Here is a 17714-nt window from a genome sequence, read left to right on the forward strand (position 1 = left end):
TTGTAAAGCCCGTTGGATAATGAGTGCGTCTTGTAAACCCTGTTGGATAATGTGTCCGTCTTGTAAAGCCTGTTGGTTAATGTGTCTGTCTTGTAAAGCCCAGTGGTAAATGTGTCCGTCTTGTAAAGCCCGTTGGATAATGAGTCCGTCTTGTAAAGCCCGTTGGTTAATGTGTCCGTCTTGTAAAGCCCGTTGGATAATGATTCCGTCTTGTAAAGCCTGTTGGTTAAATGTGTCCGCCTTGTAAAGCCTGTTGGTTATTGTGTCCGTCTTGTAAAGCCCGTTGGTTAATGTGTCCGTCTTGTAAAGCCTGTCGGATAATGAGTCCGTCTTGTAAAGCCTGTTAGTTAATGTGTCCGTCTTGTAAAGCCTGTTGGATAATGAGTCCGTCTTGTGAAGCCCGTTGGATAATGAGTCTGTCTTGTAAAGCCTGTTGGATAATGAGTCCGTCTTGTAAAGCCCGTTGGATAATGAGTCTGTCTTGTAAAGCCTGTTGGATAATGAGTCCGTCTTGTAAAGCCTGTTGGTTAATGTGGGGTCCTGCTGCTGACTGGGATGCAGTGTCAACAGATGTTCAGTGCTCATATCATGTCCTACTTCAGTTGTAGCTTCAGTTTCTCACCTGATTACATTCCTTCAGATCAACATTTTATTGCTGGAGAATAAAACAAAAGATTATATTGTGGAGGACACTATGTTGTAAGTCTGTTTTTTGAATAGTCATGTAGAAGTTGGTTGATGATTGGTAACTTCTGGAACTGGAAACTGAAATTAGAAATGACATATGGATGATTAGTAGATACATCTATACTACTCAAAAGAAGTTAAGGACCACCCATTTCTTTCATATTTCTATATTTTTGGATTTTATCTGCTGTGACAGATTAACTGTGTAAATATGAAATAACTGTTTCAACACCGCAGGCCAGTATACAGGCCAAGGAGTCATGAGTCCCCTGACACCGCACATGTCAAAATGGTATATAATTTTATTGATCTACCTTTCATATCATTCATGTATTAAATCTGTCACATTTCACATTGTCTGAAATACGTATTTCAGTTCCATTTATCATATTTTATCGAAAGGATTAATAAATTATTCATCATGTACCACAATGTTATTTAAAATGTTTTTTCTCGGACACACACTTCGACAACGGGTCCATTTCGAACATGTCCAAAAGCAAAATAGATACGTTTCAACGAAATCTTTAAATAAATTATGTAAAGTAATAAATAAAATCATCAAAAGCATGTCTAAAAGTTGTCAAACTTACATCTAAGTTATTATTTCAATCTATTCTTTCGATCGTGTGTAATGGAAATTCTCGGCTGTCTTTGCTCAGACGCGATGTTACATGCCAAAATATATGAATTATAAATCTGTATCACAGCTCGTAACATCCACGAAGTCAAAAATTTTTTATATTGGTCGAGATTTCCTGCTTAAAACATTCAGAATAACACGATTTAACCAAAACCTTTCATCTAAATCTGAATTTTATCATACACAAAGACGGTAACTATTGCTGTAATTTGATCGGCTACTTTAGGTCCTGTGCTTAAATCTGACAAATCACGAACCTTGTAATAGATTTTGGCAAGAAACGGTTATTATAAACCAATTTCTATCCAATGAAATCGCATGTTACAGCTGCAAAAATACTCCAGGGGCGGTTACTGTCATAGTAATGAAGGCATAAGCTTCCCAATGATGCCAAACATGGAGCGACTCAACAGTTGAGTCATTCATATGAAGCTTCCAAAATGGAGGTATTTCCCTGTATTTCCTGAGCGGAAAGCCACTGTTATCGGGAAATCGGTGATGGCAAATAATATTTACAATCCTTTTTTAAATAATTTTCTTTTAAAATAAACAATGAAAATAAAAAAGAAATAGGTAAGTGGATATTATTAAATCTTATATTTGCTGAAAATTGTCAAATTTTCGCTTCCTTTGAGCTTAATCTGGACGTTATGAATGTGTTAGCTTACATTTTATATTTAATCAAACTTAAGTTGTAAATGCATTATTTAAATAATGTGATAAGCATAACTTTAAATTTATGTATTATTTGGTGTATAATATGTAGTTTTACAAGCAGATAATTTCCTTGATAAATGTAGACTTCATCTATCACCCTAGAGTCTCTTGGAACTCGATCTCATAGCAGCACCTGGTTGACTGGTGTTGAAAGAGTTAACTTCTTTTGAGCAGTATGCTTCTTCTGAAAGTTTACAAACTCAACAAAGCTAACCTTTCATAAAGCCCAAAGAGATTTTGGGTATGTTATGGACCGGCCTTATGTATATATATGAATTTGTTATTGGAAAGTCAATAAAACAAAACTGTCCAGAAACGAAACTGTGATTGGGGATTATACCAGATGTTTTTTGGTGAAATTTCTGAAACTAAAGTATAAATGCCAATACCATAAACGTGGGAAAAAAAAACTACTTTGAACTATTGGTTTATGATATTTCAGGTATTTTTCCTTTTGAACCAGATATATTTGTCATTGATTTGAGTTTGAATATAGAAAACTGAAATTCTTTTGTATATGAATGTATGTAAGTATATAATAACCGTCTATGAAACACATTGCCAGTGGAACCTAAATTGAACAGCTACAAAAAGACATGAGATCTCCTACCCTGGGCCAAGGACACATCCCTCCACCCCCCAAAAAACACCTTGCCTAATAGAGGCTAGATATGGTAATATATTCATCGTTGTGTTATTAAGGGACATTTTTAAATAAATCCAGATTCATTCCTGAATCATTTTGCACATTTACATCCAAATTGTGTAAAACAAGGAAATTAATTGAGGAAGAGCTCCACATTCTTCATTGTTCTTTGATTGAAACCTCAGTTGGCATTGAGGGACATCTGTGTCATTAAACTGCTGAAAAATGCATTCACCTGAAGGACCAGGAGACCCCATGGTGGGAGGCTGGCTGTCCCAACTTGGAGAACAGCAGCTGCCCACCTCGCCACCTCAACATGTGTGGCAGAGTCAGCACACTGCATGCATAGAGAACAAAGAAAGAAGCAAGCTTCAGAATTACCTGCAACTGTTACGCAGGTTTTTAATTAAGCAGCCCTGACGAATGGGATGGTTTTGACTTTTGGTGGAATTTGTGTCTGCCCTGGTGAATTGTGTCTGTGTAATGTCACATCATGAGAAGGGTAAAGGTGATAAAAATAAAGAAATGCTATCTAAATGGGATCGAAATGAAACTTGATGTTTGATGTATCGTAACAAGTCCTACTTCATAGTTTGTCAGCAGGTCTGTCAAAGGTCAGGGTCATTATAGAATTATTTACTGTTTACCCGGTACTTCTTGTCTGTCCCATACCTAGGGGACTAATGCCTGACCATGGTAACACTGGTGTCTCTACCCTGTACTTCTTGTCTGTCATCTGCTGCCCGTCCCATACCTAGGGGACTAATGCCTGACCATGGTAACACTGGTGTCTCTACCCTGTACTTCTTGTCTGTCATCTGCTGCCTGTCCCATACCTAGGGGACTAATGCCTGACCATGGTAACACTGGTGTCTCTACCCTGTACTTCTTGTCTGTCATCTGCTGCCCGTCCCATACCTAGGGGACTAATGCCTGACCATGGTAACACTGGTGTCTCTACCCTGTACTTCTTGTCTGTCATCTGCTGCCTGTCCCATACCTAGGGGACTAATGCCTGACCATGGTAACACTGGTGTCTCTACCCTGTACTTCTTGACTGTCATCTGCTGCCTGTCCCATACCTAGGGGACTAATGCCTGACCATGGTAACACTGGTGTCTCTACCCTGTACTTCTTGTCTGTCATCTGCTGCCCGTCCCATACCTAGGGGACTAATGCCTGACCATGGTAACACTGGTGTCTCTACCCTGTACTTCTTGTCTGTCATCTGCTGCCCGTCCCATACCTAGGGGACTGATGCCTGACCATGGTAACACTGGTGTCTTTACCCTGTACTTCTTGTCTGTCATCTGCTGCCCGTCCCATACCTAGGGGACTCATGCCTGACCATGGTAACACTGGTGTCTCTACATGGTAACCCTGGTGTCTCTACCCTGTACTTCTTGTCTGTCATCTGCTGCCTGTCCCATACCTAGTGGACTAATGCCTGACCATGGTAACACTGGTGTCTCTACCCTGTACTTCTTGTCAATCATCTGCTGCCTGTCCCATACCTAGTGGACTAATGCCTGACCATGGTAACACTGGTGTCTTTACCCTGTACTTCTTGTCTGTCATCTGCTGCCTGTCCCATACCTAGGGGACTAATGCCTGACCATGGTAACACTGGTGTCTTTACCCTGTACTTCTTGTCTCTCATCTGCTGCCCGTCCCATACCTAGGGGACTCATGCCTGACCATGGTAACTCTGGTGTCTCTACCCTGTACTTTTTATCTGTCATCTGCTGCCCGTCCCATACTGCTGTCGTAGGCCCAGGCTGTCGTAGGCCCAGGCAAGTAATTTCTGCTTTGTCTGGTGCAGATGATCACATCAGTGTTCCGAAGCTTCATACCACATACCCCATTAGTCCTTGCCAGGTATCCATTTGTTTATGCAGGTTAACCAGGAATATGTCTCACTAACCGGGTGTTAATCTCACTGTATCAACTTGTGTATCATTGAATCAGTGTCTGTATCATTGAATCAGTATCTGTATCATTGAATCAGTATCTGTATCATTGAATCAGTATCTATCATTGAATCAGCGTCTGTAGCATTGAATCAGTGTCTGTATCATTGAATCAGTGTCTGTATCATTGAATCAGTATCTGTATCATTGAATCAGTATCATTGAATCAGTATCTATCATTGAATCAGTGTCTGTATCATTGAATCAGTATCTGCATTATTGAATCGGTATCATTGAATCAGTATCTATCATTGAATCAGTATCTGTATCATTGAATCTGTATCTGTATCATTGAATCAGTGTCTGTATCATTGAATCAGTATCTGTATCATTGAATCAGTATCTATCATTGAATCAGTGTTTGTATCATTGAATCATTATCTGTATCATTGAATCAGTATCTGTATCATTGAATCAGTATCTATCATTGAATCAGTGTCTGTATCATTGAATCAGTATCGGTATCATTGAATCAGTATCTGTATCATTGAATCTGTATCATTGAATCAGTATCTATCATTGAATCAGTGTCTGTATCATTGAATCAGTATCTGTATCATTGACTATGTGTATTTAACATTGAATAGGTGATCTGTCATTGGATCACTCACTCACACATTTTTCTGTCACACACATTTTTCAGTTTTATAAATGTTTGTAGTTTTATTAAGCACTTTGAAGTCTTGCAATATTTTAGTCAATATTTTGTTCCCTGTGGGAGTCCAGTGTAAAATTGGTCCCCAGTATCCCATGCTTGTCATATGAGGCGACAATGGATATTGGTTGTCAAAGTTGATGACTTGGGAGGTTGCTTACAATATCACTGGATTATCTGGTTTTGCTTGATTATTTACAGGCCGCTGTCATGTAGCTGGAATATTGCTGAGTGCAGAGTTAAACAATAATGTTTTTTACAAAAAATATTTTGTTTCACAAGTTTCTCGTCACTGACATCCCTTTATCAATGTGTTTTTTATTTCATGTTTAGAGAATCTACCTGTAATAATAACAAAAACTGATATGAAAATAAACTTATCTAATACATTATGACACGGATGGTGAAACAAGACAGTGGCAGAAGCTCAAAGATAAATGAACAACTCTAACATTAACTATTCTTTCGTTTCACAAACCTACCTTGAAATAAGGGAGGAATAAAAATTGTTGTAAATGGAGTTAAAACATGATGGCTGGTCCAGTATCTGCAAGAGAGGGACTATAATGGTTTTATTACATGTATACCATCTTTTTCACTCAGTGGTTATGCAAGGCCAGACGAGCCCAGCGGCTGGTGCACAAGCTTGTCCGGCTCGAGGTCCAGGTTCAATTCCCCATATAGGTAAATTACATCACGTTTAGTCATACAAATATCAACAGTTTAAAAGTATTAAAAGTTGTTTTTTTTCATTGGCTTCTGTATGTAATGGATTTGAAGTAACTTTAATTGTTACCTAAGTCCAAATATGTATTTTTTCGCAATTTTCACTTGTCTTTCTTAATGTTTACGATTCTGACATCTTTTCTAATACCTAGACTCAATCAGCTTTTCAAGCATTACTTGGATGTGTGAATGAAATATATGCTCCCAGAATCTGGAATTGGGATTCTTATTGGTTGTCATTCATGTCAAGGTTAAATGTCATGTCATGATATCATGCAGATGACGAACCAGTTTGATATGTTGAAAAAAGATATGGTAACTCATGTTTATTTTGCAATCACAATTTGATATACTTTCCCTGAGACTTTCCGATGAAACATGTTGAATGGAATTGGAATATATTATCAATATGTTTTTAGCCTCTGAATCTTTGTGGTTGAAACGTCTCGTGGATGCTACATATTTGCAAACTACACAGAGATCAGAAGATCCTCAGAATTCTGTGGATTCGGATACCAACTGGGTTGTGGTCCTGGGTATCTGTGAATAGTTTCAGCTTCCAGACGTCCAGTTATGTCCTTGACTAATTATCATGGAATCCAATTTTGTTTATGAAGATGGCTGTTTTATTGTTCGATCTCAGTTTTAAGTAGAGCAGTAACCGTCTGAGTGACACAGATTGTGCCATGCATACTAATAATGTATGCTCTCCTTAATTTTTAATTCATACATGTTATGCATGCCCTACATTGAACATTTATGCTCAACTTGCATATGGTACACCATCGTCCTGTTAAACGAAATAACATAGGACTTCGGTATTCTAGAGCAGATTGACCATTAGCAGGTAATCATTTGTGAGTCTAGATCAGATTACTAAAGCAGCGTTTTTGCATGTATCTGTATGATGACAGCTCTTTTCTTATGAATGATCATTTCCTCTGATTACATTTGCCTCACAGGCAGCTAGGGTTGTATACTCCCCAGGGAGCTGAGGATGAAAATTGATCCAGGGTGAAATTGTCTCACTTCAAGCATGCTTCAGGGCATGGATTTGGTGCATTATACGTATGAACATTCTTGTTATATGTCTCTGAGAGGGCACATGATGGTGTGCAGCGCTGCATGCATGTCAGTGTGTCACATTGTGCAGTCCTCGCAGCAGAGGACAAGGTTGGACCTTGTTCTGGTACACTCAGTTTTGTGTGTGTGGTATTCTAGGATTAGCATCAAACTTAGTTCCCCTGGTAAGAGACCCTTTGAGTATGGCCTCTTGTGCCAAGGTCGCTTGATTCCAGTCTCTGGGGTCAGGCCTCTTGTGCCAAGGTCGCTTGATTCCAGTCTCTGGGGTCAGGCCTCTTGTGCCAAGGTCGCTTGATTCCAGTCTCTGGGGTCAGGCCTCTTGTGCCAAGGTCGCTTGATTCCAGTCTCTGGGGTCAGGCCTCTGGTGTTAAGTCTCTGGTGTCAGGCCTCTGGCGTAAGGCCTCTGGCGTCAGGCCCCTGGGGTCAGGCCTCTGGTGTTAAGTCTCTGGTGTCAGGCCTCTGGTGTCCTGCCTGGGGGATCAGGCCTCTGGGGTCAGGCCCCTGGGGTCAGGCCTCTGGTGTCAGGCCTCTGGCGTCAGGCCCCTGGGGTCAGGCCTCTGGTGTTAAGTCTCTGGTGTCAGGCCTCTGGTGTCCTGCCTGGGGGATCAGGCCTCTGGTGTCAGGCCTGGGGGATCAGGCCTCTGGTGTCAGGCCTCTGGCATCAGGCCTCTGGCATCAGGTCTCTGGCATCAGGTGTCTGGCATCAGGTGTCTGGGATCAGGCCTCTGGTGTCAGGCCTCGGGGATCAGGCCTCTGGGGTCAGATCTCTGGTGTCAGCCCTCTGGTGTCTGGCCTCTGGGGTCAGGCCTCTGGCATCAGGCCTCTGGCATCAGGTGTCTGGGGTCAGGTCTCTGGTGTCAGGCCCCTGGTGTCAGGCCTCTGGTGTCAGGCCCCTGGTGTCAGGCCTCTGGTGTCAGGCCTCTGGCGTCAGGTCCCTGGTGTCAGGTCTCTGGTGTCAGGCCTCTGGTGTCAGGCCTCTGGTGTCTGGCCTTTGGGATCTGGCCTCTGGTGTTTGGCCTCAGGGCTTGGGCCTCAGCTGTCAGGCCTCTGGCGTCCTTTTCTCAGGGATCAGGCCTCAGGCGTCAGATCTCTGGTGTCAGGCCTCTGGTGTCATGCCTCGGGGTTCAGGCCTCTGGGGTCAGATCTCTGGTGTCAGCCCTCTGGTGTCTGGCCTCTGGGGTCAGGCCTCTAGGTTACGCACAACCAAATATTTTCCCATAGACTTCTATAGTAGGGTTATATTTTTTTTAAAAATAACTAAGCATTCAACAGCCTATCTGTACGTGTGTGCACAGTTTGGCCTTAGAGCAGCAATAAAAACATAAAAAATGACTAGCTTAGCCAGCTCCTTTTCCGAGTACAGGAAGCTAAACACACCACCCCCAGTTTCGCACCAAATGTCACCTACTTGAAAATAGCTGTGGTCACATTCAGCATAAGTCATCATGTTGAAAAAGACAGTACTAAATATAACCAGTTTTAATAACTGGATGGATGTACATTTGAAAGTCATAAAAATCTTACAGAATATCCTCCAATCACAGCCTGCAGATATCTCTCGATCTGCACTGAAGGCTCCCTACGAAAACCGCACTGTCCAAACTGGTTCTGATTTGGTGTAGTAGAACCTCTAGTGTCTGGCCTTTGGGGTCAGGCCTCTGGGGCTTGGCCTCGGGGGTCAGGTCTCTGGGGTCAGGCCTCTGGTGTCCTGCCTCAGGGATCAGGCCTCTGGCGTCCAGCATCCGGTGTCAGGCCTCTGGCATCTCATCCAGCCTCTGGGGTCCTCTGATGTCAAGCATTTGGCGTTTGGCCTCTGTCAGGCCTTTGATATCCTTTCCCCAGTCTTTAACTTTGGACTTAATACATTGAATCTAGAAAAATAACAAAATGGATAATTTCTCTGCAGACACAATGATGGTCCCACGACGAGCCTTACATTTCAGACCTGAATTTCATCATGGCCGCCATTGTTCAGTCCACCGTGTGCAAATTTGGTTGAGCATCATATTGGACATTGCATTCAATTTTCTTTTTAATTTGATACTTGACCTGGATTGATCTTGATCTTTGAACACAGATTACTGTTTAAATCTACTGTTATCACAGACTATCTCCTGTTTGCAAGTTATGGAATCTGTCTGAACATTTTTATGATTGTTTTATCTCAACCAGTTGCAGATAACAAGCAAAAACAGCAATATTAAAGGAGACATTCACACAAAACTGAAGCAAATAATCATGCTCTGTTTGATGATGAATCAAATTAACCAAAAGTATGGTATCTTCAGAAATTTAAAAAACAAAAGTTCAAAGGTTTTTGAATGCAATAACTTGATTATATGGGTCTTATTTTTTCACAAGAATTTAATCTCAAACAAAAAGGCACCATGGTTTATCTACCTTTCTTCAATATGTGGAATTTGGTGCCAGCTGTGTGACAGGATGCACCTTTAGATGGGAGCGAAAAAAGAACGGCAAATGAACCATAGATAGGTCTAGAGGTGAACTGCTGAATTTTGATAGTTTGGGATTTTTAAGGAAATATTTTTAACTTGATAAGTCTCAGACAAGGGGTCCGTCCTCTGGCAAGAAGTCTCAGGACAGTAGGAACATTCCTCTGGCTATGAGTCTCAGACAAGAGGACAGTTCCTCTGGCTAAAAGTCTCAGACAAGAGGACAGTTCCTCTGGCTAAAAGTCTCAGACAAGAGGACAGTTCCTCTGGCTAAAAGTCTCAGACAAGAGGACAGTTCCTCTGGCTATGAATCTCAGACAAGAGGACCGTCCCTCTAGCTTAAAGTCTCTGACAGATAAAAGGACCCTTCTTCTTGCTTTGAGGTCCCAGACAATCATAGCACTATCATTGCTATATGAAAATTGGGGTGTGAACAAACAAAAATGCACAATTTCTAACATCCAGTTTGGTGAGTATACCTTCTGTCATAGTTTCAGTTATAAGTTGCAAGCTCAACCCACCTCTAGTTCACAGATGGGTAAATCAGGAAAATCTCACAATCCCCCGACTCAAGCGCTTATCAGTTGTCCATCTGCAGCTCTGTGGTAACAGCATCATTGTGAGGACTGGTCTTGTCATCTGCCTTGCAACATCAGCTTCATGTCTGCAGGAGACATTATCAGCCCAGGAACTGTAGGAAAAGACATTAGCAGTCATTGGCTGACTGTGCCCTGATAAATGTAATTTGAGAGCTGCTGATCTATGCTGTTTAGTAGGTATTTGCAAACAGAGAGGAACTGGATAGGTCTGTGTCTGTGTCTTCCCTTGACTGGTTGCGGATGACGTCTCAAGTAGAATTTAGTGACACTGGAAGATGCTCAGTTGATTTCCACAAGACATTTCTCAATTGGGCTGCTTATCTTTTGTTTTGGGAAACATATTCTTGCATGTCTTGAGACAGAGATGTAAGTAAGGAATAGCCTTGATTTGAAACAAGAAGCAGTTAAACAATGCTTGTATTAGTGTGTGACTGAGGTGTGTGATACAACTGTGTGACAGGTGTGTGATACAACTGTGTGACTGAGGTGTGTGATACAACTGTGTGACTGAGGTGTGTGACCCAACTGTGTGACTGAGGTGTGTGATACAACTGTGTGACTGAGGTGTGTGACCCAACTGTGTGACTGAGGTGTGTGACCCAACTGTGTGACCAAGCTGTGTGACTGAGGTGTGTGATACAACTGTGTGACTGAGGTGTGTGATACAACTGTGTGACTGAGGTTTGTAATACAACTGTGTGACTGAGGTGTGTGACCCAACTGTGTGACTGAGGTATGTGATACAACTGTGTGACTGAGGTGTGTGATACAACTGTGTGACTGAGGTGTGTAATACAACTGTGTGACTGAGGTGTGTGATACAACTGTGTGACTGAGGTGTGTGATACAACTGTGTGACTGAGGTGTGTGACCCAACTGTGTGACTGAGGTGTGTGACCCAACTGTGTGACTGAGGTGTGTGATACAACTGTGTGACTGAGGTGTGTGATACAACTGTGTGACTGAGGTGTGTAATACAACTGTGTGACTGAGGTGTGTGACCCAACTGTTTGACTGAGGTGTGTGACTGAGGTGTGTGATACAACTGTGTGACTGAGGTGTGTGATACAACTGTGTGACTGAGGTGTGTGACCCAACTGTGTGACTGAGGTGTGTGACCCAACTGTGTGACTGAGGTGTGTGATTAACTGTGTGACTGAGGTGTGTGATACAACTGTGTGACTGAGATGTGTGACCCAACTGTGTGACTGAGGTGTGTGATACATGTGTGTTATCACATTAACACAAATATATAGAATACTAAACCACCTCCTGTGTAATAGAATTTCATTAAAACAAGTGAATAGTTCTGGTTCTGACAAGTGAGTTTAGTATTTTATTTATTACTTGCCATTTATAACATTTTAAAGTTTAACTGTCATGTGTAAATACGCAGACATCTATGAGATTAACAGCATAATCCAATTATGTTTAACAAAATAATACTTCAAATGTAAAAAGTTGACACATATTGATGTAGTATCACACCACATTTAGATCGCTTTGTGGAATGGGGCCCTGCACCCAAAAATTTACAGTCACATCACAATACCCTGTGACGTAATTTATGAAATTGTTTTGCAAGTTAGAGGTGTGAAACAATACCATGTGATGTCAGCCTAGCAACTGGGTTGCTTGGGTCATCGAGTGTGCATAAGCTCCTCTCAGTGATCTATCACCTCTACACAGAATGTCATTGAATGAGCCCAACGATGTTGAGAGTTTTCAATATTTGTTTGTGTAACTCATTCCCGCAGTACATAAGCACGTGCTTTGGTTTTAAACACTGTGTTATACCATCTTGTTGTTATTAAACACTGGTATCTTCAACGGGCAAGGAATAAAATGAAATATAGTCCACATTAACACGGGATTCACACATTATCACTGAGCATTCCCACAAAGTTATTATTAAGCAGGTGATTATTCCCTTATAAATACGATCTCTCATGCATTTTCAGTTTTGTAATGCATGACCAATGTGATTGAATGCAGTCTTCACAAATTCATAAAATAATTCCAATAAATAAACATACAACATTAAAATCACTGAAGGCACTTTTTTAAAGCAGGCAATTAGAGAGGTTGTTCCGATCCTATTTACGACAGTATTGTCATCCAATCACAATCCATGTTTCAAAGCAGAATTTGGGGCAGTCAGTTTCGGTGCTTCATTTTCTTATCCGTGAATGTCGGAAAGTACTTCATGCAAGTGAGCCATCATTATTGCATCTGCAATGAGAGAGGTTGTTCCGATCCTATTTACGACAGTATTGTCATCCAATCACAGGGCGGTCGGGTAGCCTAGTGGTTAAAGCGTTCGTTCGTTCGTTCGTTACGCCGAAGACCCGGGTTCGATTCCCGACATGGGTACAATGTGTGAAGCCCATTTCTGGTGTCCCCCGCCGTGATATTGCTGGAATATTGCTAAAAGCGGCGTAAAACAATACTCACTAACTCATCCAATCACAATCCATGTTTCAAACAGAATTTTGGGCAGTCAGTTTCAAAGCGGAATTTTCATATCCGTGAATGTTGGAAAGTACTTCATGCAAGTGAGCCATCATTATTGCATCTGCAATGAGAGAGGTTGTTCCGATCCTATTTACGACAGTATTGTCATCCAATCACAGGGCGGTCGGGTAGCCTAGTGTTTAAAGCGTTCGTTCGTTCGTTACCCCGAAGACCAAGGTTCGATTCCCGACATGGGTACAATGTGTGAAGCCCATTTCTGGTGTCCCCCGCCGTGATATTGCTGGAATATTGCTAAAAGCGGCGTAAAACAATACTCACTCACTCACTCACTCACTCATCCAATCACAATCCATGTTTCAAAGCGGAATTTGGGGCAGTCAGTTTCGTTGCTTCATTTTCGTATCCGTGAATGTTGGAAAGTACTTCATGCAAGTGGGCCATCATTATTGCATCTGAAAAATGTTAATTTTGATATTGGATATTTCAACAAGTACTGGTCAAGCTGTCATTAACTCTCTTCTTAACTTTATGTGTTATTTGCGCAACTGTAAAATGAAATTGGAACAGAATAAAAAGTTTTGAAATTTTTCTTCATTGCATCCATAGACGATCACATGGAAGTTAGTGTCCCCCTCCTGTTAAATTTGGATTAAGGACCTCCGAACCACCACACAACCCACCCTGTGTTGCTGTTAGAGGGTCAGACAAAACTCAAAAGCTTTACTAGCTTGGGTAAAGATAAAAATTCTCTTGTAATGTTAAAACACTGGCGAAATTTAGAATTTGTACTAGCCCCTGGCTAGTGTTAAGTTCGAACCCTGCATTAAAAGTGGGTGGGATTACTGGTATATCGGAAAACTGAGGTTCATACTTTCCACGTTTAATATCACAATATCATTTTTTAATGCTCTGTATATTGGGTGTTTTCAATTAGTGATTTTATCATGTTTTTAATGTTATACACTTGCCAAATACCTCCGAAGTGTTTCTGTAATGCCAAAATGCAAGCTTGCGAAGATAGAAGTTAATTCTCAGTGATCTACCTAATGTCAATGTGCATTCGTAAACTTTTGCCATCAACACCCGTGGCCCCAAGATGGCGGTGTGGTCAGTTGTTTCAAATATGAAAGGCAAAGCCAAAGTGTTGATGACTTCAGTCTAAAACAAACGCTTGGCAAAATTCCTAAAGCAAATATTGCAGTCTGATGTAAGTAGGGGTGGTGTATTGCACCACCATTTGGAGATTCTTCTGTGGCTGTATTGGAAAATATCAATATGCAAGGGTTGTATTGCGATATAGTAGACTACTCTATTCGACGTAATAAGTGCCCAGGGCGCTCTCAAAATTAGAAATAGGGGGCTCTTATTAGAATATTCTTTTGGTGAAAAAAAACAGTTGAAAGATAAATTTCGTGGTTTATGCTGACAGCCTGACATATAACACACGAGTGCGTATTATAAGCGAATAAATAAGTCTTGTGTACATTGATCAATCGGAAAGGGTGCTAATTGGGATTGTTCACTAGCAAATATATTAGCAAATATCGCCTTGGGTGCTTATTAGAGTGGGGCGCTTATTACGTCGAATACCGTAGTTATTTTGCACACCCCTAGTCATGAGTGTACTTCTGAATTGAAACTTTAGAATTATACTATATATTGTGATATGTATCACAATACAGCCTTGTGCATCCTAAGATATTGCAATGCACTTTAAACCTCAAATCCTGTAAATTTGAAAAGTTTTGCGAGCAGGAAAGTACTGCAAAAACTGTGAGTGACACACACTCACAGTAGTTATTTAAGATCAACAACAAACAAAAACTGGAGTGCGGCATATTTTTTTTAGTCCCTTCCCCATATTGTCAAATCAGTCAGATTAAATATATAATCCCTCACGTCCCGTGGGCCTCTAATAACATACTGTCACTCAGTCCGTGGTACGTCCTCTTGTCAATATAGACACAAGAATGACCCTATTGTCCTTAGACTTTCCAGGTTTACAGTACCCTTCACTACTTGGTATCCTTGACTTATTTATATGCCACAGCTACACGATAAATTGCAAAGAACAATGAAGAATGAAGCATGGTTTATTAACAATAAAATATTGTACTATCATGACGTCATTTCTGAAATTCGAACATGCTCGCAACCAACTTGATGACATCATATATTGGACGAAGTTATTTTTTAGAAGGAAGTGTCTAGATTTAGCTGGGTTACGCAGATGAATGCAGTGGCCAATTGATCGCATCTACCAGTGGGAGAGATATGACAATCTGTATTAGGAAAAAAGGTACAGACAATCAACGTGAGGATTGTGAGAATATGCGAAAAAAATACCAAAATTAACCTACCTGTTCATAAAATGGACTTGTACATTACCAAGATCAGATTCTATAGAGGGAGTCATCATTTCTGAAATAGAGGTAATTATAATGGAAGCTTTTAACATTTAACAGTATCCTTAAACAGGTCATACATAATGTCGATTTATCATCCAAAACTGGCTCCCACAGGAGATATGCTTGGGTGAGATATAGAAAATACCACACTCATTCTCATTAGATACCATTTTTACGAAACGAATGGACTTTCTATGGTATCTGACTGAGCAAAAGCGAGGTCAAATACCATAGAAAGTTCACGAGTTTCTGTGAGCTCCAAGAATCTACCCTAGCGTATAATCTGGGAACTCCAAAAATCTACCCAGGTATACTTTGAAAGGGGGGTATACTTTCAGGCTTGACACTGGGGACATCAGAGTGTTCGCCAAAGACATTAATGGTAACTGTACCACCCTATACTAAAGGCGTGAAATTCAACAAACTCAAGTCTGCTCGCATGTCAGTGACAGCTTCGAACGAAGGGCAAGGTCACCACTGGAATTAGGAAAGACAACCAAGATCTTTACAGCGTTTTAAGCTAGAGATAGGGAAAATGTTATTGTTCACATTTGGGATGTTTTGGGCCACATAATCAAAACGCTTCTACGGAGTCTTCGAATGACTTGTATCTGTAATGTTCACTTTTAGTGATCTGGTCGTCACAAAATACACTTCAAACTGCAACACTGGAGCATTAAACGTAAGTCTAAGTATCTGTCCAGATAGTTTCAACTGACTTCATTTCACCACACTTATCCTTTTACGTTCAATCAAATTGAAAGTCGCATCAGGTTCGTTACGCTCATTGGGACCCTTGATCCATGAGTAGACATTGCATATGGATATGGCTGGATTATATAATGTCTCCTGTAGCTTTATGCATAACTATAGTCTGGGAGTTAATTTAAGGTACCGACGTTTACTACAATAACACTGACCTGAAAAAGAATTAAAAAATAATTGGATAAATATTATTAAATAACTGCTTGAGACGCCCAACGCTAACACCGTATTCGTGCGAGCGTGATTCCCGTGCAACCTTTCGAGTTGTGTTGATTGGTTCAACTGTGTCATATGGCCCTGTGACGCAGGGGTAGCATTATGCAGATGGCTGTTACAATGAATGCTCGTTCCACCCGTGACGAACAGGTCTGGTTGTTGATGAAATATAGTGATAGCTAAATAGACAGATTTTTTATTCATGCACCGGTTGTCTTTAAATGTAATATCCAGTTATGTATGACTGTTTAATAATCTCATACCAACTTTGACTGGAGTAGGTCCAATAGTTTTTCAGATATTGTAGTAAACGCTGGTACCTTAAATAAACTTCCAGACTATAATATAGAATGCAAAGCTAATTTAGTGCGTATGACGATCTTGTTTGGTTTTATAAAGTGTGTGTACATGTCGATCTCTCGCTTTCGTGAGATTCCTTCAGGTCACATATATCCAATCAAAACGAATAAAACAAGGTCAGCCTTGTACGACACACGTGTGATGTACAGATTTAGTGTCTTACCACCTGTATGTTCACCATGTGGGTAATAACAAGCATTATCTACATTGTAGATATCGCTGCAATGAACTTGCATCACAATGCTTTGCAGACCATTGTCACATCATTGGTTACCATGACATCACAATGAAATGACATCACTAATGGCTCTGCTACTGAAGCTGTTAGCAGTACTTTTTACACTTATGACACTGCTTAATACTTTCTCATAATTGAAAAAAGTTGGAAGAATGATTGTGTCTTTTGATATGAAATATATCAACACTCATTGATATATTTGGTATCAACAGACACTCAGGTGAGATTCTCTATATCTCATATAAGAAATAAACGACTCATGGTTTATTCTCCCTGCAGTCTTTTGGTGTATGATTAAACAACTCCCACTCGTTTATTTCTTCTTTCTTATTATTTACATAGCCTAGAACTTATGCTTTAAACTTATAATTATTGTGTAAGGATACGAATTTATGGATGAACAACTTCTTTATTACAATTAAGAGCAACATTTCGGTGTAGGTTCTAATACCGTTATCAAGCAAGTCACTACACCGAAACGTTGCTCTTATTGTAATAAAGAAGTTGTTCATCCATAAATTCTTATCCTTATTTAATACTCCAACTTCTAAATGCCTGTCAAAGAAGTTATAATTATTGCCCTAGAGACAAGTGCAAGTCTATGTAGTTGAGTCCATCAGTGTATGTATATACAAATGATATTACCAGTGAACTGTCTTGACACTGACAGTGGGATGCTAGCTTCCAGGCCAAGTCTTATCACTAAAAAAATCTTTTAATTACATTTTTATCTTCTGATTGATATTGTTATATTAATCAAAGCTCTTGTGACAATACAGCCAGTATTCATCAGATGCCCCGGCATGGGTACTCGGTATTGTACAGTGCACAGCTTGTACCAAAAATGTTGCTCATTCAATCATCATATCTGATGTTATTTGGACAGCTCAAACAATATTTATTTTATTATAAAATACTGTCAACATCAGATATATATCATGTTTAATGAAGTCAGGTAAAGCAATATATGGGTTTAATTAACCAAAATGTTAGACCACTGATAAAACACATTATTGTTCGTATGAATAGCTAAGTTTGTATATGACAAAAAAACGTATTGATAGATTGACATA

General features: G+C 40.3%; 1 protein-coding gene across 5 annotated transcripts in view; it reads left to right on the top strand.

Annotated features, from left to right (window-relative positions):
- LOC124132236 (zinc finger protein GLI1-like) overlaps positions 1 to 17714 on the top strand; it is a 176894-nt gene that overhangs the window by 31152 nt on the left and 128028 nt on the right. For 4 of the 5 annotated variants that reach the window (XM_046496026.2, XM_046496027.2, XM_046496028.2 and 1 more), the window contains exon 3: positions 5922 to 6002. The exons of the other annotated variant lie outside the window; for it this stretch is intronic. In XM_046496026.2, coding sequence (XP_046351982.1) covers positions 5922 to 6002 — 81 coding nt within the window. The remainder of the gene's footprint in view (positions 1 to 5921; positions 6003 to 17714) is intronic. 5 annotated transcript variants of the gene reach the window in all.

Source organism: Haliotis rufescens, unplaced genomic scaffold, assembly GCF_023055435.1.
Source record: "Haliotis rufescens isolate VD_foot unplaced genomic scaffold, xgHalRufe1.0.p SCAF_13, whole genome shotgun sequence".
Lineage (NCBI taxonomy): Eukaryota > Metazoa > Mollusca > Gastropoda > Lepetellida > Haliotidae > Haliotis > Haliotis rufescens.